The sequence below is a fragment of the Hesperophylax consimilis genome, chromosome 6 (assembly GCF_061612785.1).
Source record: "Hesperophylax consimilis isolate HC1 chromosome 6, BYU_Hcon_1.0, whole genome shotgun sequence".
Taxonomy (NCBI): Eukaryota; Metazoa; Arthropoda; class Insecta; order Trichoptera; family Limnephilidae; genus Hesperophylax; species Hesperophylax consimilis.
Genome location: NC_142841.1, coordinates 6,949,693 through 6,974,143, shown reverse-complemented (window position 1 = coordinate 6,974,143; position 24,451 = coordinate 6,949,693). Strand labels below are relative to the sequence as shown.

At 38.5% G+C, this 24,451-nt stretch overlaps 1 protein-coding gene across 1 annotated transcript in view; it reads left to right on the top strand.

The window, feature by feature from the left end:
• Nucleotides 1-24,451, top strand: part of LOC149422904 (mannosyl-oligosaccharide alpha-1,2-mannosidase IA-like) — a 64,769-nt gene that overhangs the window by 3,328 nt on the left and 36,990 nt on the right. Inside the window, exons 3-4 of the mRNA XM_089633021.1 lie at nucleotides 6,114-6,293; nucleotides 6,956-7,169. Coding sequence (XP_089489147.1) covers nucleotides 6,114-6,293; nucleotides 6,956-7,169 — 394 coding nt within the window. The remainder of the gene's footprint in view (nucleotides 1-6,113; nucleotides 6,294-6,955; nucleotides 7,170-24,451) is intronic.

Below are 24,451 nucleotides of genomic sequence, written 5' to 3'. Positions count from 1 at the left end.
TATAATTAGAAATTTATGTAAAAGCCCAGTAGGGCGTAAATAAATAAAACTAGGAAAACGATTCTAGTGAAGGGGCACTCTATAACATTCTGTGCCGCTGGTTGTCAGCCGGCTGGCCAAGTGTGGCGAAAAAAGGGATTAATAGTAAAAAAAGTCTACTTGGGCTAGAAATGATACATAATAACATAACGACAATACTTTAATGTCATCTTTTTTATCAAGTGCCTACACATTTACGCATTTAATTTTTTGTTAAAATATTATATTAGGTATTTATAGCATGTCTGAGTTCTTCACAATCAGTTCCAATTTTTCCGTGCCCAAAAATTGGTGTGACTGAAAGCCAAATAATATAATTTATATGTAAAAAGAAACTACATTGTTTATAATTATTATATTTGAAATACTTTTTATATGAAATATATGAAACTTGATAATCATTTTTAGGCGTGACAATTACAAATAAAAATCACACATAACAGCGAAACTTTTTATTGAAAAAAATATTTAAGGTAATATTTAACTATTAAAATAAAGAAACTTAAGAATTAAAAAACTTCTACTAAATAAACTGTTTTCATATTTTTTAACAACGTCCAAATTTATCTGAAACATGACCACTGTACACATTTTAAGAATAAACAATTGAAAAAAAATAATGTATTCTTTTATATTGGTGAAACATACAAAAAACCTTTACTCACTTGAGGAAGAAGTTAAATTATAAAAAACAGAAAATTTCACTAACAGATTTCAAAGTAATCGTTTGATTAAAAAAAAAATACGTAAAAGAAATAACCGGAGCGACGGGCCGGGTGACAGACAACCTTATAGGCCGGAACTTTGGCGGGGTCTGAAGCAATACGGAGTAACTCCTTGCCGACGTGCACACAAATATACAATGCATAATCCAGACTTTTGAAGTAACTGGCGGTCGACTTTGGTTTATCTGGCCAGAAATTGAATTTTTGCGAGTGTTATACAGGGTGTATCGGCACTAACCCGACAAACTTTAACCAGCTATTCCTTAGCAAATTTGGAGTAAAAAATGTTATGGGCACTTTGCTGTCCAGTAGCATTTTTTTTCAATTAAAAACAAAAAAAATAAAAATTTCCACACTAAATCACTGTCATTGGCATTGCTTTTCGTGTTCAACAGCTGTTGTAAGCAAGTATGTCGAAAAGCGTCTTCGCTCTTTCGCACACACTAAATAATAATAGTTAAAAATGAGACGAATGGTGCTGTGCCATTTCGCTGTGATTGTAAAAGTGCGCCAATATAGGTACACACGTGCATTATTCAACGGAATTCGAATAAAATATTGCCAGATGGGTTTTCAAACTTTGACAAAGGATAAAACAGTGGTGACATGTGGTGAAAATATGAATAATAATTTTTTTATTAAAAAAAAAAAACGTTACCGGACAGCAAAGTGCACATAAGATTTTTTACTCCAAATATGCTAAGGAATAGCTGGTTAAAGTTTGTCGGGTACGTGCCGATACACCCTGTATTTTAATTAATTCTTATGAATAAATTAATAAAATCTCTAATCTTTTTTGAGGGATTCGTCGGGAAGTTACTAATTCATCGTCTAGAAAAATAAAATCTGGTACTTGCCGCTTATCTTACAACATTTTACATTTAATAAAATGTACTTATCGTTTTACCTAATATATTTAATGGTAAGGTCCTGTTTTTATTAATCTTAAATATAAATAAATTGCATCCCTTCGAATCCCTCTAGAAACATTTAAGATTCTAGTAATAAGCTCATCAGAAATAATTAAAATGTGAGCGTCGGGGCAAATCCCCGTTATCAGGGTATTGTGTCACCTTAAACCAGCACGAAAACATGTATTGCAAAGATATGTATTGCTAGATGTCAATTAGGAAAAAACACCTGATATCAGCCATTTATAACTCCAATCAAAGTTTTTAAAATTTTTTGTGAATATGAAAAAATAGTCATGGATCTTGAAAAAGCAAAAACTATTCCAGGAGTCTTACTAAGCGAAAGTACACGAATCGCGATTTGAACTGACTCACAGATCTAGTACCAAGTGACTATCTTTTGTTCCCTCGGCTAAAAGATGACCTCGGAATATAAAAATTTTCATCGAATGAAGAGGCCATCACCTTCGTAAACCACCATTTTGCAGAGAAATACACCAACTATTAATTGGACGGCTTAAAGAGATGGGAGAAGTTTATACATACAAGGAGATTATGTTGAAAAATAAAATAAAATTTGAAAATAATTTGTCTTATTTCTTTGTTAGGTCGGAAACTTTTCAGACTACCCTCATACAAAGGAATGTAATATTATTATAGCAGTGTGCCAACTAGAGATGGGCGAAGCGGCTCAGTTGAGGGAGCCGGTTCACTTGAAAGATCCGCTTCAGTGAACCGGCTTGATTGAACCGGTTCGCGAACAAACCCCTCTCTCTCCCCCCCCCCCATCTCATTATTCATTTTTTTTTATAAAAGTTGTATTTAAAATATTTTTAGGTTTTTACGATTTTTCATCTCAGTGTAACAGGTTGCGTCTGACAAAACTCCATCCGGAAAAATGAGCTAAGTTAAATGCTTAGCGAGTAAAGTTAAATGCTTAACGAGTAAAGTTAAATGCTCATTTCTCAGGACAGCGCTTTGTCAGATGGGACCTTGTTATCGTGAGGAAACATTCCGACATTTTGCTTCGTTGGGCTATTGTACGAATTAAGTAAGCTGAGTGCAATTATATTGGCTATGGTCGCGTGTATTTTCACAACCTTGAGAAATCGCAAAAATTGGTATTTGGTGTCTGGTATATTTCGAAGACAACATTTTTGCCTAGGATAATTGATCTATATATCGTATATTTATGATCACATTCGAAAGGTATTCTCAATATTATTGGAATACCCTTTTATAAGAATGAAAAAATGAAATCGAGAAATCTTTTGTTTTGTTAGGTTTTTGGTACGAAATGTCAAACTTCAATCGTACGGTAATAGTTGAATCACGTTTCTTATCGCTTGTTATTTTTTTTTACCTGAAAAACATAATTACGTACTTTATAATAGCTTTAATTTAAAATTACCATGATTTCAACAAGAAAAGCTATTTACCCCCGGCTTAATGCAATCGTTAAAAAAGACTATGTATAACAGTAACCTCGGTGCCCTGTGAAAGGATATTTTCGAAAGCAGGTATTGATCTCACCCAAAAAAGGTCCAGAATGACATCGTCAAAATTGTCAGATGTGTTATTTTTAAATTACAATCTATAATCTACATCAATACTATAAAAAAAGTTTCTTTTAATTAAGTTTAAAAAATCAATTGGTGAATCGTATTAAAATATAGAACAATAAAAATAAACTTAAATCTATTTTTAATTAATTGTGTCCTAAATAAGTGTAATAATAATATAAAAATTGTGTTGTGAAACAAAATACTTCGGTGTGAGAATAATAGTCAAATGTAGTTCATGTAAGTACTCAATGCCAACATTACTTTTTTTATATATCAATGATTAACTGAAAATAAACCATGAACATAATATAAATCGTCCTTGTTCCTGTTATAATAAACTATAATAAACAAATAAATCCATTTCAAATGGAAATGCAAAATTCAAAATGGGTATTTTCCATTTTGCATTTTAAATGCTTTTCTAAAAACCATTTTGCATTTTAAATGCTTTTCTCAATGCATTTTCCATTTTAAATGCTTTTTTGCAACATTCTTCCTACTATCTCCACTCATCTTTTTTTCATAAGCCCCAAATATCAGTCGGTCCTCAACCTCGCTATGAGAGATAATTTACATTTGTCAAGTTGCTCCCTGGTAGGAGTCCTGGCAATTGAGTGATACCATTACAAAAAATACTGATTCAAATACTGAACATGGGGCCATGACGCTGTAATATTAAATGTTAGATAGCAGTTTCTATGTTTTTACGTTAACAACATTAGTCCCGCGCAAATTTTTTGTGGTTTCATAATCTGTAGTCGTGGTGTTTTTGGATTTAACATCATGTAAATGATTTACCATCATAATATGTTTGTTCTACATTGATGTCCATTATTAAATGTCAAAATTGTTTTAAAATTCTATAATTATTTTAATTGTTTGAATGAGAAACCATTTTGCATTTTCAATGCATTTTGAAAATAGGTATTTTGCATTTTGCATTTGAAATGCTTTTCTAAAAACCATTTTGCATTTTGAATTTTCAAATGGAAAAGTTTTGACCCATTTCCATTTTGCATTTCAAATGGTTTTGAGTACCCATTTTGCACATCTCTGATGCTAATCTTCGTTCGCAAACAGGTGAGTTGGCTCTTCGGGTCTGGCGGGTCACCGGCTCACCGTTCGCGAACGGGAGAGTCTCTACAAGGTCTCTACTGATCCGCGAACGTGTAAGCGGCTGATTTGGGAACCGGATCTTACGGATCCGTGTAAAGATCGGGTTCACTGAGCCGACTTGTTCGCGAACGACTCACTTCTAGTGCCAACTGCCACACGCAACGGTTGTGTCCGCTGCGCTGTTCGCGATGCCACCGGCACGTTATTGTTACCGCGCGTGTAGGTAGTGCAGTGAGTCAAGCGGATACCAAATTAAGTGTGACTCCAACTACAAACTATGCCGCTATTTAAGGAGCCAAAGACCGATAGGTCTCCCGGCCAAGGGGAATCAGTTAATATCGGGGAACAATTAAAAATACTGTCCCTGAATATTTAGGGAACCTCTCTCTCAAAACAGCCAACACGCTCAGAACAGCATCCATTGCCTGTTGTTGTTTTCTCAACGGCTGAATACTGTGCTCTAGTAGGGGTTAGAAGCGCTCACACTTCCATGGTAGACGTTCAGCTTAATGCCACAATGCAAATCATCAGCTGGACTTTAAAATCTACTCCTCTCACTTGGCTCCCCGTACTTGCAAACATAACCCCGCCAAACATCAGGCGAGAAATTGCAACACTGAGGGAATACAAGAAGACGCTGCAAAAAAGCGCAATACCTTTGCACGAAGATTTCGTCTCCCACCCGGCATGCCGCTTGAAGTCCCGAAGGCTCCTCCGATTATCTCTCACCCCAGAAGATAGGTGGAAACTTGAGTGGCAAACGGCCAACGTGGGAAATGCCCATCTCATACAGGACCCCACTGAGAGACAGCCTGGGTTTTCATTGCCTCGCAAAACCTGGTCCGCCATCAATAGGTTAAGGTGCTCCCATAGCCGCTGTGCCCACATGATGCACAGATGGGGCCTTAAAGAGTCAGCGATGTGTGAACGTGGTGCAGTGCAGACCACCGAACATGTGGTCAACGAATGCCCGCTCCATTCATTCCCCGGCGGGATTTATGAGGTTCACATGGCGACGCCTGAGGCCCTAGACTGGCTCACTGACCTAGATGTCCCCCTCTGACCCCCCCCCCACAATACGAAAGAAGAAGAAGAAGAATATTATAATGCCCTGCCAAAAACTGTCAAGTCTACACCAGTTGATAGATTGGTACATTCTTTTAAAATGGATTGTAGGAGCCAAATAAATCGAAAGAAAATGAAATAATATGTGTTTGTAAGTAATAATAAATTACATGTTTGTAAGCTTAGATATACAAACGGTAAAAATAAAAATGAACATTAAATAAATAAAAATTCATCTACCTGAGTAACATGTATTAGCATAGTATCAAACGGGTTTATGTGATATTACTAATAATCTTAAAAATCTCGTAAAAATTCATCGATTGAATAATGTTGAGTCATTGAGATGTGTAGTTTTTGTTAATAAATAGTCTGTTGTTGAATAGGTATGAACAATTTGTTGATCTGTGTTTTCAGGTCAAGCAACTGTCTGTATTTCATACTATAATATTATCCTTGCATACTATTAAGAATCTTATACTTGGTATGCCATTCCTCTTTGTTAATTAATCTACCTAGGTATCTCTTAATTTGTGTTCAATTATCAGATGATTTAATTTCTGCTTCAAAAAAATGGTCTCATAAGAAGTATATAGACGTAAATTGAGTCTTGAATGTGTGTAATACGAGTATTTTTATTTAGACTTATTTTGTTGTATGGACATGACCAATTAGTTTATCTATGTTTGCAGGTCAGCAATCTGTCAGTCTTTCAGACGACCATCAAGTTCATCGGTGGCCTCCTCACCTGCTTCGCCTTCACCGGAGACACTCTGTTCAGAGATAAAGCTCAGTATATTGCCGACAAGTTGCTGCCCGCTTTCTCCACACCCACGGGACTTCCGTATTCGCTCATCAATCCAAGCACGGGGGTACGTAAGAGCCTTGAATATGAATTTTTAATAAGTTAAGATTTTAAGGTTTATTCGATAAAAAACACTTCACTTCAACAAGTTCACTGAGGTTTATTTTATGTGGAACAATCACATAATGATTTTTATATATTCACTAAGAACGGGCCTGATCCTCTTCAGTACTCTGCGGTTGTAATGGAAGAAGACATTTTCTAAGAGAGTACGTTCTGTTGTAAAGAATGTCTGAATATTTTCAAAATTTGAGAAAAAAATGATGAATTGGAGAAGACATTGGACAATAGGTCACCCCAATAGGTTCGCTACGTTTGGTGATTTAGTAGGGATGACTGGGTTCAACGGGTGAGGTGTTTTTAGGATCAACACCAGCTGCGTGGCATGCAAGATCAGGAGAGGCTGGTTTGGGAAGACCTATTTGAAGTTGTTTCTGTGGTCTTCCAGGTATCTGAACGGTGCTACTCCATCCTCTTTGGATTTCTTACAGCTGAATGTGACATTGTCCTGTCAATAGTCCTGCTTGCTCCCTCAGTGAGTTTCTTTCGATATTGAGCAGTTACCTAATGGTTTCAGGGTGTGGACAAGATGTTCCCCGACCGCCCGTGACGATTAATAGGTAGTTCAACGATGTCATGTTTAATTTATTATGTATTGTTGGTATTTAGATCAGTGAAAACTACGGCTATAGGGGTGGCGGCAGCAGTCGTCTTTGGGAAGTCGGGACGCTGCACCTGGAGTTTGCGTACCTGAGTGATGTGACGGGCAACCCCATCTACCGGGAGAAAGTGGAGCGAGTGCGTCGGGTCTTGAGGGATATCGATAAGTACCGTGGCCTGTATCCCAACTACATCAACACTGAGACGGGGAAATGGAGGCAGAGTGAGTTATACATTACACTTATATTATATTATTGATTTATATTATGACTACTACAGACATAAAATAAGCTCTGAAAACAACCCGAAAATAATCTGGCAAACAATCAACTGTGCAATGGAAAACAATAAACAAAAACAGTCAATCAATGAAACTAAACTAAACTAAAGTGGGACAAAACCTAGCCAAAAAAATTAATGTTACAAAAAGATCGAATAAACAACCAATATATATATATAGAAAATATACAAAATCTAAACACACTATTCCAATTTAAAATGATCAGCGAAATAGATATTTTAAACATAATTGAAAATATGAAAGGAGGGTCGTCTCCAGGTTAAGACAATATAACAGTTCAAATTTTGAAATCTATTAAAGACCATGTTATAAAACCATTAAGTAAGTCTCAAAAATGGAATATTTCCGTCTAATTATAAGAAAACAATTATTTCACCTGTATTTAAAAGTGGAAATACCCAAAATGTAACCAATTATCGACTAATTTCCTCATTTCAAATATAGGCAAAATATTTGAAAAAATCTCAACTAATGAAATTTCTTGAAAACAACAAAATACTTCACAACAACAGCGATGAACACAAGATGCAATTGCAAATCTCACATCTCGCATATACGAAAGCCTAGACATGAGCAAAAAATGTGCTGGTATTTTCATAGAGATGAGAAAAGCTTTGGACAGTATATCCCACACAAAACTTATGGAAAAATTAGATAATCTGAACATTAAAAAGAATGTAGCAAATTGGATAAAAAGTTACCTAAATAATCGCCCTCAATATGTCAAAATAAACAATGTATATAGCAATGAAGATACATCTAATTATGGAATCCCACAAGGTACGGTATTGGGTCCAATATTATTCATCTTATATGTAAACGGAATATTTTCTCAAACACTTCATGGTAATATAACCTCTTATGCTGACGATACAGTCATCATTGAAAGTGACAATACATGGAAATTAGTAAAACTAAAAGCAACAGAAGACATAAACACTCTTAAATACTGGTTTGACATAAACTGACATAAATATCTCTAAATAGCGAAAAAACTCAAGTTATACCATTTGCAATAAAATGAAATGACGTTCCACAAAATTTTTACATAATTATACACGACAATTTTAAAAAACATAAAAACTGTACAATAAACTGTTCCACATTGAAAATTTCAAATAAAATTAAATACAACAAAATAAGAAAATTAATTTATATATTTTTGAAAATTCGAAATTTTCTCTCATTGGAAATTCTAACATCAGTCTACTACGCTTTAGTACAATCAATTCTCCAATACGCTGTTATCAGCTGGGGGGGAGCTGCATACAAAACAAATCTATTCCCTGAAATTGTACAACGACTAATTATAAAAATAATATTGAAAACACCAAGAGATTATCCAACACACCTAATTTTTGAAGAATTTAAAGTATTAAAATTTAATGATCTTGTCCAAAAAAACATAATAACTCAAATAATAAAAGAAAAACAAAATCACAGCTTTTTAACTGAAAGTTGTACTGGTCAAAAACATATATTTCCAACACAAAAATGTAACACCACTTTTGCTCAACATCATTACATATATCTAGGGAAAAAATACTTCAACAGCCTACCGGAAAATATCAGAACAATAGAAAACGATAAACACTTACTAAAAGCAATTAAAGAGAAGTTCAATGTAAAAATACCAAAATGATGAAACTATCTTTTTAATTAATTATAAATTTTAATATTTATAATAACAAACACTAAATATTCTTAATCTTGATGCTCACCACTCTTCTAGACACAAGCGCCAGCTTCTATAGAAGAGGAACATTAAAAAATCTAAAGCAGTGAAAACTAATTTTATGAATTATTTTAGTTTATATTTATTGTTGAAATTTTATATTTATTATTGAAAAATTTTTTTGTACATACATGGTTACATAAAATATTGAAAAATGTATAAAAAATATTGAAATAAATGTACATAATTAAAAAAAAAATCCCACGAAGGCGAAGCCTGAGTGTGGGTATTATGTGTAAGTATTTTTATCTTATTTATATGGTTTAAGTGGAGATACAATATCAAATATAAATTTAAGTTATCTTAAAAGAGTTACTGTAGAGATGCAATACAAGAAACTAAATCATGGAATATGCAAAAGTTTTATAATAACACAAAAAATAAGGTAAATACTAGTTTTTAAAGAAGACATCTTAAAAAGTGAATTAGCAGACAAAGCATTACAAACAATAAAATATATCCGCTGTTTTTTTATGTATGTGAAATAATAAAAAAATAATCTCTACATGGATATAAATGTTACAGATAGCTTTGCTAAAACTTATAAGAAAAAAATATCTAGTTCAGTGTTTGAAGGTTTACACATGTGTCCCTTTTAAAGGTTGTACATAAAGAATTATACATTTTTGAGCAATAAAACTAATATGCCTTTGGGCCAACCTGGTTTTGCAGTGAGGCACAGCATATTCACAAGCGCCATGTCGTTGGCTGGCACGATTTGAATTTTTAATAAAGTTGTTTGGTCGCGTATAAATAAATTTAAGACATTGAGCACTATAGGTCTGCTTAAGGTCCAAAATTTCAGTTTCTTGGAACAATTGTTTAGAGTTATCTTAATAATTGATTTTTGGGCAATTTCTAGTGGTTTTACATGATTGTTGAAAGTTCCGCCCCAGCCAATTATTCCATAGAAAAGAGATTAATGAACTAGTGAGTCATAAACTAGTTTCATGGTTTTTATATTTACTACATTACTCATTCTTTTAAAAATATATTTTAGGTATCTCAATTTGTTAACAGTTTTTTCAATATGGCTGGTCCATTTAAGTTGACAATCTATAGTTACACCTAAATACTTAATAAGTTTTCCAGATTTCATCTCCTCACAGTTACAGAATGTGTTTGGGTTACAATTTACGTTATGAAACTTCAAATTAAGATTGGTTTTAGGAGCCGACTTCTGTGTGTTATAGAAAGGAATACAAATAGTTTTATCATAATTTAGGGTAAGTAGGTTTCTATCTAGCCACTCTTTGACAATAGTAATACATTTGTTAGCTTTATTAGTAGTATCTTCCCATGATTTTCCTTGGACTGTTATTGCAGTATCGTCAGCAAATGAGAAAATTTTACCAGGTATTTTAATGTTACATAAGTCATTTATATATATTAGAAAGAGTAGCGGCCCCAATACAGTTCCTTGTGGTACACCATATTTTACTAATTCAAAATTGCTCAAATATGTTCCAATTTTTGTGCATTGTTGGCGATTCAATATATAATTTTGTAACAGCATGAGACATTTATGTTTAATTCCAATGTTGGATATTTTCTTTAAGAGAGTTCTATGGTTGACTGTGTCAAAGGCTTTCTTTAGATCTAAAAAAATGGTTAAAGTTTTAATGTTTGAGTCCAGGTTAGAATAAATGCTTTTGGTTAAATTAAATATAGCATCATCAGTACCTAGTTTAGTTCTTAAGCCATATTGGTTAGGTGAAAGAAGTGAGTTTGATTCCAGAAAATCGACGATACGTTTTTTAATGCATTTTTCTAATATCTTAGACAATTGATAAGTTAATGTGATTGGTCTGTAGTTGTCTGTTTTACATCTAGGTCCTGATTTGTGTATTGGGATGATGTTAGCTAGTTTGAATTTATTCGGAAAAATACTATCTCTGATGCATGCGTTAAATATATGGTGTAATGGTTTGATTATATGTTTTTTTATAGATTTAATTGTAGTGTTACTTAAGTTGTCTGGGCCATTTGCAGACCTAGCGTTTAGATTGTCAATGTGGTTTGCGATTTCAAGTTCAGTTATTTCGGGAAATTCAGATAGTTCGAAGGTAGAATTTTTAGTCTTCAGAACGTCTGAGGGTACATGCTGAGAGTGCAAGCTAAGAGAAGGATCATTGTCAATTAGGGTAGAGGCGATGTTTGTAAAAAAGTGGTTGAAATTGGTTGCAATATCTTTATCATTATCAAAGATTATATTATTTTCAGTTATAATTTTTTGGGGAATTTTGTGTTCTTTTTGATTCCAGTTTGAGATCTCATTTATGATATTCCATGTTTTTCGTAAGTCGTTATGTGCTTTTTGTAGTTGTTCAGAGTAATACCAGTGTTTGCATTTTTTTATAAGAGTATTTAGATAATTTCTATATATAATATAATGGTTACGTTTGTTGTAATTTTGTGCTTCATTGGTGGATAGGCAATGCTTTTCATGAGTTTTATAAGATTTAAACAGTTTATTTCTATGCTGAATTGAAATTATTAGTCCACGTGTAATCCATGGTTTTATGTGTCTGTGGTTGCGCCAATGCGCAATAGACATTAATTTATACATACATCTCATGCATACATACACACATACCTGCGACCACTGTACTGAGATAGTATTATTGTCCTTTGTCCTACCTTCTTTTCCATTCCTGCTAATTTTATGTGCCCTTTGGGAATCGGTCAGTATGTTGCAATAACCCGAACCGCTCACAATAAAACCGCATCCGCGAGATTTCATCTCCCTTACCTCTAAGATATTATAATTATCATCCGATATCGTGCAAGCCGCTCCGTGTTAAGTGACATTGTTGTGAGGAGAAAGACGGGAAGAAACGAGTGCCCTTTCCTAATGGTGAGTCCTTCCTTTATCCGTACAACAAATATTGTCTTATGTGCAGTGGTCATTGCTCAATCATCCAAGGTCCTTCGACAATCATTTCTTACACTATCATAAAAACAACTTCATAACTTCTTACACACCATAGTTTGTCCTTCGAGCCGGATATTGAACCGTAATTTCCGTAATTTCGGTAATAAACTATAAGAGTGTTATTGCGTTTTACATACCCGCGTAATTAATTAATAATTACCCGCATTTTATTTCTGGATATACTATCCGACATTACTGGATGGTTTAAATTGAAATAACATATTTACCCGCAAATAGAATAGATTTAATATATGCTAATACCGCTATTTAATATCTATTTCTAATAATAATACCGATATTGTTATATCAACCGCATTTAAAATAACCGCATTTCATTATAAATTATTTGGTTATTGTAATACATCCCAGTATTGGATGTATTATACATAAAAAGAATAATACTTCAATAAGACGTAAAGTGATAAATTTGGTCTACCCGCATTATCTATACTTAACCCTTAACGGCACCCGCACTGAGTTAACCCTACGGGCATAAAAGTTAATTTATTGAATAATAATTGAATATTAATCAATTTATTTTATATAAATATTATTATTATAATATTTTTTACCGCATTTGACGGAAAATTAGAAAATTGGCCTCTTTTCTATGAGACTTATATCTCGGTTATCCATTCAAATAATTCATTGGATAATTCAGAAAAGATGCAGTATCTGATGTCCAAGTTGACGGGAAAGGCTTTAAACATTTGCAAAACTATCACACCTACCGGTACAAATTACCAAGTGATATGGGACGCATTGTGCACCAAATATAATGATCCACGCGTTCTCGCTGAGTCATACTTTGATCGATTGCTCAAAATACCTGCTGTTACTTCGGTTACGCCCGCGTCTCTAGAAAAATTTGCAGATACATACGCGACTAACATTGCCGCACTGAAACAGTTACGAATCAAGGATCTCGCAGAATTTATATTGCTACAACTGGGCCTTAAACGTCTTGACATAGAGACAGTGAAGGCTTTCGAATCGTCTATTCGGAATGATGAAAGTTTCCCGTCCAGCTCTGATTTAATTGATTTTGTGAGAGGACAGCAACGAATTCTTAATCGCGCGCAAATTGCACAACCTACGTCGAGCCGTCTTGGCTCAAATAATAATAACTCCGCAAAGACATTTATTAATGTCGAAAAAGGCGACAATCACTCTGTCGAAATTTGTTTTTGTTGTCAAAGGGGATTGCACCCTTTGTATCAATGCTCTAAATTTAATGGTTTAGAACAACGCGAGCGATTTAATTTAATCAAGTCATCGAATATACGAGTTTGCGTGAACTGCCTCAGTACTAGGCACGGCACAAAAGCGTGCAAATCAAAGAGTACGTGCAAATCATGCACTCTCAAGCACCATAGTTTGTTGCATTTCAAACAAACTGATCAGCGAAAAGCACAACGAGACCAAATACCGCCTCCCGCGTCGCAAGCAGATGTCGATAATGACGATTCAAATTCTGCTAGCCCGATATCACTGTACGTAACAAATTCATTTACTAGAGCAAATACTACTGCACTCTTAGGAACTGCCGTTTGCACTACCCGAGATAAGGGCCAGGTGCAGACAATACGCGCTCTGATAGATAGCGGCTCCCAAAGGGACATTATTACGCGTAAATGCTGTTTACGTTTGAATCTCACGGTGCGATCATCGCAAGGCACTTACGTCACGGGAATAGGCGACTCGAGAAATTTGACAAAGGGCATGACTTGTCTAAAATTATACTCCCGCTACGACGACACTCACTCGTATATGATTGAACCTTATGTAGTAGAAACTATAACTAGTGAGTTGCCTACTGTTAACGTCAACCGCGCCTTGTTGTCGTATCTCGACAATTTGCCCTTAGCAGATAATACTTTCTGCACGCCCGGTGAAATTGATATTATCTTGGGATGTGACATGTTTGCTCGCATTTTTAAAGCAAACAAAATATCAGGTTATCCCGGCCAGCCAATTGCTATCGAAACTACTTCGGGCTATCTCATCCTAGGCACTGCTCCAACGATGACTGAAACCCCAAGTATAAACGCCACACCATCATTTTGTACGTTCGCGAAAAATGATGACTTTTGCCTTTCGCGCTTCTTCGAATTGGAAGACATTCCAGACGAGAAGTTTTTAACGCCTGATGAACAGGAATGTGAAGACATTTTTAAGCTCACCACTTCACGTGACACGACAGGTCGTTACATTGTTGCGTTGCCGTTTCGCAACAGTCCTTCTGTCCTCGGTGAATCGTTGCCAGCCGCTGAGCGCCGGTTCCGATCTCTCGAACGCCGATTAATAGCTCAACCCGCTATAAAATTAGAGTACGACAAAATACTGCGCGAATACCTACATAAAGGGTACATTTCGCCTGTTGATAATTCTGACTTACCCCATTACGTCATTCCGCATCATATTGTAGTTCGCGAGGACAAATTAACTACCAAAATCCGCATGGTTCTGGACGCGAGCATGAAATCCGATTCGGGCTACTCGCTCAACGACATTCTACATACCGGTAAGAATTTACAAGGTGATTTGTTTCGGATTATACTTAAGTTCCGATTGTTTGCAGTAGCTATAACCGCCGACATAAAACAAATGTATCTTTAAATTGTAGTGCAAGAAAAATGCCGTCGTTATCAGCGAATACTTTATAGATTTAACAATAGCGACCCTTTACAATTGTTCGAATTTAATCGCGTCACATTCGGCATGTCTTGCAGCCCATTTTTGGCAATGCGTACACTGCGCCAACTCGCGTCGCATGAACGACCTCGTTTTCCACTTGCTGCAAACTTGGTGGAAAATGGCTCTTTCTATATGGACGATTTCGTCACCAGTTGTTTGTCGGTCAAGGAAGCTTCCGAGTTATCGACGGAATTAATTCAGCTGTTCGCTGCTGGAGGATTTGACCTTGTAAAGTTCTCTAGCAATGCTCCTAATCTTTTGTCCACGATTCCTTCAGCTCGTCGTGTTAAGGAACATGTGGAATTTAATCCTGATGAAAACCTAAAAATACTAGGGCTTCATTGGATACCCGCTTCAGATAATTTCGTTTTTGTTGTACACTCCAACGAAAGAACTTGTACTAAACGAAACATTCTCTCGACGATTGCTCGTCTTTGGGATTTGATGGGTTTCGTTGCACCAGTTGTATTATTAGCCAAGCTTATAATTAAGTCTTTGGGGATCTGGTGAGGAGGCACGGAATGAAAGATGTTGTGATGGTCAGAGTGTTTATTTGATGAGTCAGGTAGCCGTGATGAGATGACGTTGGACAGATGTAGTATTCTCCGGATGCTGGCTGTGATGGCTGGTCAAGCGCGGGTCTGTGAGTCGACGCCGGGCGCTGGTGACCGGACTCGTTGTCTGTCAGGCACTGGCGATCTTGGCAATCAGTACTCCAGTGCTGACGAGAATGCTGAAGGTGCGATGGACCTTGTAGGAGGTTGAAAGGGAGCTGAGTAGACCAGTGAGGATGCTACGTGTCCTCGTGGTGGTCATGGTGCATGGATGAAGCGCTGGTCGGAGACGCTGGAACCAGGGCGCTGTAATCCATGTAGCGTTGGCCAGGAACGGCGATCTGGGCCAAAGCGCTATGATGATGTCCCGATGGAGTCCATGATGAGAGCCGGGAAGAATGTCCTTCGCGCAAGTGAGGTGCGCGGATTATCACTCGTTGAGCACCTTGTTAACTGATGGGAGATTGATGACTGACTGACTTCTTCATGCTGTCGATTTTAAAAGGTGAAGAAGCTTCTGGAACAATTTGGTTGCTATGTAGAATTTTCCAAACAAATAAATAAAAGAACATCCAAGAAGTTTGTTTGGAACAATCGAGACTTCTAGAATTTCGTTCGAATGAAGTAGTGGCGTACCACTACAAGTCTCTTTGGGAATACAAGCTTGATTGGGATGATACTCCTTCTGGAACTGTTGTCACGCTTTGGCGACAGTTTGAAAAAGAATTGCCATCACTGCAATCTATTAAAATTCCTCGTTTTGTAGGAATCGAACACCAATGTGTACTAACCCTTATCGGGTTTTCAGACGCAAGTGAACGCGCATTTGGAGGTGTTATTTACTTACATGTTTACTGTCCAAATACTGATAAAACCACAATTAGTTTATTATGTGCCAAATCCAAAGTCGCTCCTGCTAAGACAATTTCACTTGCGCGATTAGAACTATGTGGAGCGTTAATACTTGCGCGATTAATGCATACGGTCAGTAATACCTACGCATCAAATTCAAGAGCTCATACGACATTAGTTTTTTGCGACAGCACGGTTGCTCTAGCGTGGATAAATTCACCGCCTGCGAAATGGCATTTTTTGGAGGAGGCCCACCACTTCCCCGCCCTGTTTTAGGTACTGATGGTACCCCTTCAGAGCTCTCGCAAGGACGCTAATTTTTAAAAAAACGAATCTACATTTAAAATTTCAAAACAAGACCTCCAAAATGTCCATGCATACGATGTTATTCGCAGTATGCAAGTGCTGTGTTTTAATAATTTTAGTAAGTTCTATTCTACTTGGTTAATATAATAAAAACACATTTACAAAATGTCAACAATAGGTAGAGAAGAATTAAAATAATACACAGCCACCTACAAAGAGAACAAAAAAGAAAAATGGTAAAGTATGCGCCTCTTTCTGTGGTGAAGGGGGTGTCGATACCCACTAACAGGCAGACCTAGGGAGAGAAAGCTGGGCGTTGGATTGGCTTCACGAGAATCAGGTTCCGCGCCCCTAAGCCAGGAAACCGGTTGTGCCTCGACGAGAAGTGTGAGTTGGGGTTGGGAATATCCCGAAGACCATGAGGAGAAAGCGTCGGAATACCTGGAGGCAGGGCGGAAGGTTGCCGATCCACGTTCGGCCCATCCTCAGTCCAGTTCCTGACCTCAGGGGAGGCGCTGCGAGCAGACGATGACACAGATCCCTCATCGTGATTTGATCTTGAAGTTTGATATGCACGGACGAGGTCTTCTGTCACCCCAGAGTTGGGGTACGCCGGACTGACACAAGAAAAATATAAGTTCAGTGCTACTACCAGCAAGCAGGTCACTCTATAGTAGAAAAGAAAGAACAAGATACAAAGCAGTGTATAAAAATAAAAGAAAATCTTAAAAAAATTATAAGCAGAATCAGTCTGTTACAAAATATCCAAAATAACCTGCAACAAGAGATAGAAAGTAAACATTAGATGCAAATAATAAACATTAGTATAATCAGGAACAGAAAATTTGTAGAATGCTAATTAATACAGTAAATAAACAGAAAGAAAAAGAAAAAAAAAACAGTTATAAATATGTACATGAAAACAATTGTCTCGTAGTCCATTGTGTCCAGGAGCAACACCTGGCGTTAAAGCTATCGATTTTAGTCTAGTACTCGACTCTAAGATCAGACCATCTCTCAACCCAGATCTTTGTATACTTCCTCAGACACTCGAAATTCACTTTGTTCGAGACGAGATCGGAGTTCCAAACCGGTCTCGTTGTTACTTCCAAACCGGCCAATAATTCATCTCTTGCATCCATCATAATCTCACAGTGCCACAAAATGTGCTCAGCGGTTTGATCAGAACTACCACACGCGCAGTTTGGATGTGGGGACAGGGAGAGTCTATGTAGTCTCCCCCTGAACTCACCATGTCCTGACAAAATTTGGGTCATGTGATGATCCAATTTAATGTGGGCTCCTTCCATTCTGATTTTAACTGATGGGAAGAAGGAGAAAGTCCATCTTCCCATATTCGACCTATCCCAGCGAGATTGCCACTCGTTGAGTGACAAATCACTCATTTGTCTAAGCAGTCCAGGAAGAGTCCCGACACCGCCTGGCGTAAGAGTTACGCCGAGATGGGTAGCGGGGAGTCCCCTGGTCAACTTTTTCTTCGTTAAAACCTCCCTAATTTCTAGATCGATTGGCAAAATACCGGCCAACACGGGCAAAGCGTCTGAAGCAACGGTTCTATAAGCACCGGAGAGCGCCAGCAAGGGGGTTCGCTGACCCCTCTTGAGAGCCGAGAGTATAAGCGAATTCCCCAAACGGTGCTCCCACACAGAGGCAGCATACGAGACTTGCGCCACGTATGTACCCCTATAAAGTAGTCGCAGCGCTGGGGATCGCAACCCCCACTCAGCTGTAGAGATTCTTCTCAGTTTCAAGAAGAGGGCCTGGGCCTTGCTGGAGACCTCTTTAACATGAGTTAAAAAGGAAGACGATCGATCTAGTGTTACACCAAGATATTTGACAGAGTCTGCAAATTGAATAGTGGAGGCTCCCATTCTGATGAAAGGATTTCTTCCTCTACTGAGGGTGCCTTTCATCAAGAGTCCCACGGTCTTTTGGGGGGCAAAGTTCAACTTGTTCCTCTCACCCCAACTGAGGATTGCTCGCAAACCTTCTTCAGCCTTTCTTTCCACTTCCCTTCTGCTGTCCCCCGAGACCAGATACAACTTATCATCAGCGTAGTCGACCGATGTGCATCCTTCAGGAAAGGGTAACCTGGAGGAGTCATCAAAATTTATATTCCAATATTTAGGTGCCAATATGGAGCCTTGTGGGCATCCCTTATCAACCTTACGCACTATTTTCTGATCACCATAAACGATCTCTATTGTGCGATCATTTAAGTAATCGCAGTTGATTTTAAAAAGGTCTGGTGGGCAGCCTCTATTTTTAATTTTGGTGATCAACATCGGCCACCACGCGTGATCGAAGGCACCAGTTATATCTAAGAAGATTCCAATGACATACTTCTTTGGACAGACCTTCACCCATTCAAGCGCATACATAATGGCGTGCTCGGTAGATTTCCCAGGGACGAAGCCAAATTGTCGCTCACATGCTGGTGAAAGATATTGCTGCAACCTGTTATTTATTAGTGTTTCCAAAATTTTGCTGAAAACAGGCAAAAGGGTGATTGGACGGTAGGCCTTCACGTCCGTCCTGAGTTTGTCGTTTCCCTTTGGGATAATCTTGAGCACACCTCTCTTCCATTCCGTAGGGAAAACTCCTCTACGCAGACATGTTTCCATAACCTGGAACAACTCTTCCTTGGCATGGATCCAGACGTTCTTCGCTATTATACCATTAAGACGATCGTGCCCTGGTGCCTTCTTCGGACCCAAACCCTTAATTATAACATCAATTTCAGCCTTAGTTACTTTTAGCGTTCTATCCTCACTGGCGAGGATCCTAGGTTGAAGCCGTGACAGAGCTCTTATCTGTTTGTGGTGGTCGTTTTCCCCGATTACTGAGTCTAATGGAACTAATTTATCCAACAAGGTGTTTAGTGTGCTGGTCACATCGGTACTCTCAGAGTTCCCAGAGGGATTATCCGATATGACGCTAGTCAAATACCGGTCAGAACCTTTTCCCGTTTTTTCGATTGCGCTGTGGATTTCCCACGGGTTGGCGTTACCCACTTGTTTTACCCAATTGTGCCATGCAGTTCGTTTTGCCGAGAGGATAGATAATTTGAAAGCTTTCCTGGCCCTACTGACACGAGTCTTAAGAGATGTGAGCATCTCTTGCGTGCCACCAGTCCTCTTTAGGGATCCAAGTGCCCTAAAAGCCCTCTTATAGTCCCCCTTCAGCAAAGTCAACTCACTCGACCACCACGGCGTTCTAATAGCGGTTTTTGGGTTTGATCTTCCCAAAGACCGTTCAGCAGCTGACACAACGGCTGCGTTAAAGTAATTCCCCAAATTATCCGGATCGTTTGCTGCTACGTTGTGAAATCCCCTTAGAGTGTCACGTAGAGCCTCCCCAAAGTTATCCCAATTCGCCCCTGTGGTTTTGAAGTTCCAGGAGGTTTTCGGAGCATGGGTCTTCTGGACCCCCACAGCAAAAGTAATTAATCTATGATCGGAGACAATTGCGCTATCATGGACCTTCCAGTTTGACATCCTGGTCGCAACTGATCCAGAGCAAAGAGTTAGATCTATGTTGCTCTCCCCATGTATGTTTGCGAATGTGGTTAAGTGACAGTTTTCATTTAATAGTAATAGACCTTGCGCAGCAATTAGATCCTCAACGGCGTCTGATCGTTCCGTTCTATGATTATTATCGTCAAACCACATTGGGGAGCGAGCATTAAAGTCACCTCCAATAACTATGTTACGGCCTTTAAGCGCGTTAAGGGCGCGCGTCAAGCTCAGAATGTGTGGTCCGACAGGGTTGCTATATTTAAAGTAGACTGAGATTAAAATAATCTCTATCTGGCCAAAATTAATAGATACACAGGTTTGGTATTCGTTCGACAGGCCAACCAGGAGGAGGGGGCTGATCAATGTGGTATTGACCAGGACACCCGCCCCCGGTGATCTGCCTACTTCAAGCACCGCCCCTGGATGACTTACTGGTGTTCTCCCTTGCCAGGTGTATTGCTCCTGGATGAGCATAAGGTCGATTTTCAGGTCGGACATGACCTTCAGCGCCTCGAGCGTAGCTGCCCGAGATCTCTGGAGGTTGATCTGACCTATGGTAAAGAGAGGGTTAGCGGCCATAATCAGTCATTCTGACCTGAGCGTTTATGGCAGCCAACTGGGCCGGGCATTGTCTGTCACCTGTTGTGTGGTTGGACGGCTTCTTGAAACGGCTACAAGTAGCACAGACAGCCGCTTTGCCTTTGTTGGGGCAGACTTCGAAATCATGTCCAGTTGTTGCACAATGTCTGCAGATGGCGGCTTCCTGTGTACAAACCTTCGAAATATGACCATACAAATGGCATTTGAAGCATCTAGTGGCTCCAACGAAATCTCTAACCCTACAAGAATTCCAACCAAGGAAACAATGGCCACTGTCGATTAGAATTTTCCTGGCCTCGGGATGGCAGGTTAAGATCATGTTCATATACGGCCCGTCCCTCTTTCCGAAGAGCGAGACTCGTCGCATGGTCCTTATGTGATCTTCCTTGGTGAGGCTACCTTTATCTGAAATGTTATTAGTATAAATTTCCTCAAAAAGGGCCACGTCTGAGCTTGCTTCTCCTCTTGGGACGTCATACAAAACGATTTTGGGTAATCTGCCTTGGGGGGAGATCATCTTAATTCCTTGGGCGCTTAGTTTTTCTTCAGCCTTTTTGATGTTATCTAGACCTCCAAGAGAGGTGGTCTGTAAGGCCAGGCCAGCTCCCTTTATCTTACGAGTGCGCACCACTTGAAAGCCGTCCTTTTTAGGATCTAGAATTTCTGTGAGCGCTTTCTGTAGTTGTTCAGAAGTTTTACCCTCCGCGATCGAAGGGTAAAACAGCACCGTAGGTTGTTTTTGAGGTGTTGGTCGCTCTAACCCATTAAGTACAATGGTCTGTGATGCTGGGGCTCCCGAGGCTACACTGACATAACTCCTTCTTTGTGGTACAGTGACAGGCGGTTGTACTATGATTTTGTCCATTTTATCTGACATCTTTTGTTGAGCTTCCAAAAGTTCCTCAATGGTTGCACCTCTCGTTTTTACTTTTGTAAGTTCAATCGTCATGGAGGTCAAATCCGTCATGAGTGCATCTACCAAGGTGGTAATTTCCGTTTTGTCGGTTTTATTTAATCTATTGCTGCCATCATTAATAATTCTAACAATCCTCATCAGTTTTTCCATAGAGGGGATAATCCGTTCTTGTTCGCTATTAGGTGAATCATTAATTCTGCGAAATGGCAGACCTTCGTTGCCAATCGTGTGTCACAAATACAAAAACACCTGGGGGCTGAATGCTTCTATCATATAAAAGGGAAAGATAATCCCGCCGACTGCCTGTCGCGTGATCTTACCCCCGCTCAACTCATAGACCATCCGTTATGGTTTAATGGCCCCGCATTCGCTCAGTTACCTAAAAATGATTGGCCTTTACAGCGTTTTGATTCTAAATCTGTATCTGATCCACCCGAACTGAAAACTAAAGTTTTGATGTCCGTTAAAAACAATAACCGCCTCAAAACAATTGCTCCACCTTTACTGTGTGCACTAGCTTCTCGTGTTAGTTCATGGCCGAAATTAATTCGGATTGTAATCTATGTTTTTCTTTTCACCAAGAAATTACCGCGAACATTCGAATTAAGTCATATCTTAACTGCAGAAATAGCTGTTATAAAATCAATACAGCAAGAACATTTCTCCGAAGATATAAAGTCAGTCAATGATGGGAAGAAGGTTCGGCGAGCTATTGCAAAATTGAATCCGTTTCTTCATCACGGTATTCTAAGGGTAGGAGGCAGATTAAAAAACGCCGAAATAGAATTTGAAAGTCGTCATCCCATTCTATTACCCGCGCGTGATCATGTAGTCGATTTAATAATAGATTACTATCATATCACATATACTATCATATTGACGGCCGGCATTTTTTATTTTTTTTTATAGTGATATAGATAGCATAGTATATATCTTTATATTTATTTTTATATCTTTATTATATTTTTTTGTTTTGTAGTGATATAGATAGCATAGTCCAGTGGTAACGCATTGGACTGCCATTCCGAAGGTCGCGGGTTCGAACCCGGCGTGCGCAAATAAATTTTATTTGATTAATTTGTGTTATTTCACAATTAATTAATTAAAATAATATATAGTATATTTGCGACACGTTCCAGAGTGGAAGATACTACCAGTATCGCCCTGGTGTAAGACCACCATTCAGAATTGAAACGTTGCTCCAAATGGCTTTAGCCGTGTTTAGTGACTAGATCTGAATAGTCAGGTACTTCCCCACCTTCCTCTTTCCCTTCCCCACTTTCCTTCAGCCTCACAACATCCCCAAATTGGGGATGCCATAGTCTCACTGGCTCCAGACGGGAGCAGTTGGGACTCTTGTGAGGTATTCACTATAAAAAAAATATATATATATATCAAGAACTTACATACGGGTCCCACTTTACTCATGTCTCTACTAAGACAGAGATTCTGGATACTTTCATCGCATAATCTGGTCCGGAAGCGCGTCCACCGGTGCAATACGTGCTTCAAGGCTAAGCCTAAACCACAATTCCCAATAATGGGAGATTTACCCGCTTGTCGCGTCCGCGAAGCCAAGGCTTTTCTACACACAGGTGTTGACTACGCTGGCCCGCTTCAAATAATCCCTTATAGACGTCGGGGGGTCCGAAGTCAAAAGGCATACATTTGCATATTTATCTGCCTAGTGATCCGTGCGGTTCATATCGAACTCGCTTCAGATCTTTCCACCGAAGTCTTTCTCAACGCTTTCAAGCGTTTTTTATCTCGTCGTGGTCCTGTGAGTGTAATGTACTCAGATAATGGAACGAACTTCGTGGGAGCCAAGTCTCATTTAAACTCTTTATTCGATCTAATAGAGTCGCGTAATTATAAGAAGTAACTCTCAAATAATCTACGGGAAAACCGCATCGAATGGATGAATCCTCCTCTATCTCCACACTTTGGTGGAATCTGGGAAAGTAACATTAAATGCCTTAAGAGTTCTTTAAATAAAATCGTAGGCACCTCTCTACTTACTTACGAAGAGATGCAGACAGTGCTTTCTCAGATTGAAGCAATTCTAAAATCACGTCCGCTGTCGGTACTTAGTGTCACCGATGTTTCAGCTCCGTTACCTTTAACACCCGCGCATTTTTTAACACTTACGCCGTTAAAATCTCTACTCGCCGCTGACTTGTCCAACGAGTCCGTAAACTTACTACAAAGGAAGCATCTCGTCGATCATCTCGTCCAGACTTTCTGGAACCGCTGGCGTATGGAATATTTAAATACTTTACAATCGCGGCAGAAATGCACGAGTTCTAACCCGGTAACGGCAGGCACAATTGTAATGATCAAGTGTGACAATATTTCGCCTCTTCAATGGCCTATTGGCATAATAGTCAACGTATATCCCGGTTTGGACGGAGTGACCCGTGTTACTGTCAAAATGAAATGTTGCTGTCAAAATGATGTCAAAACGAACACCGGCATATACCGCAGAGCAGTAGTAAAACTCTGCCCTTTACCGTCGCAATAATAGTCTTTGGCAACTTGGTCATCAGATGGTACATCTATGGCCCTCTTTTTTATTTTCTACAATATTCTATTTAATTTAGTTTAAATTTACCGCTGATTAATTTTATTACTAAATTAATACAATAGCATCACATATTAACATTTTTCTGACCTTTTTACAAATTAATATTAATTTTACTGCGTTTTACTACAATTTTGTTCGTTTTAACGTTAAAGCGTACTGACCCTTTTATGGTTTATGGAAGTGGATTCTTTCATCCCCTTCCAGGCGGGGGGCATGGTTGCGCCAATGCGCAATAGACATTAATTTATACATACATCTCATGCACACATACACACATACCTGCGACCACTGTACTGAGATAGTATTATTGTCCTTTGTCCTACCTTCTTTTCCATTCCTGCTAATTTTATGTGCCCTTTGGGAATCGGTCAGTATGTTGCAATAACCCGAACCGCTCACAATAAAACCACATCCGCGAGGTTTCATCTCCCTTACCTCTAAGACATTATAATTATCATCCGATATCGTGCAAGCCGCTCCGTGTTA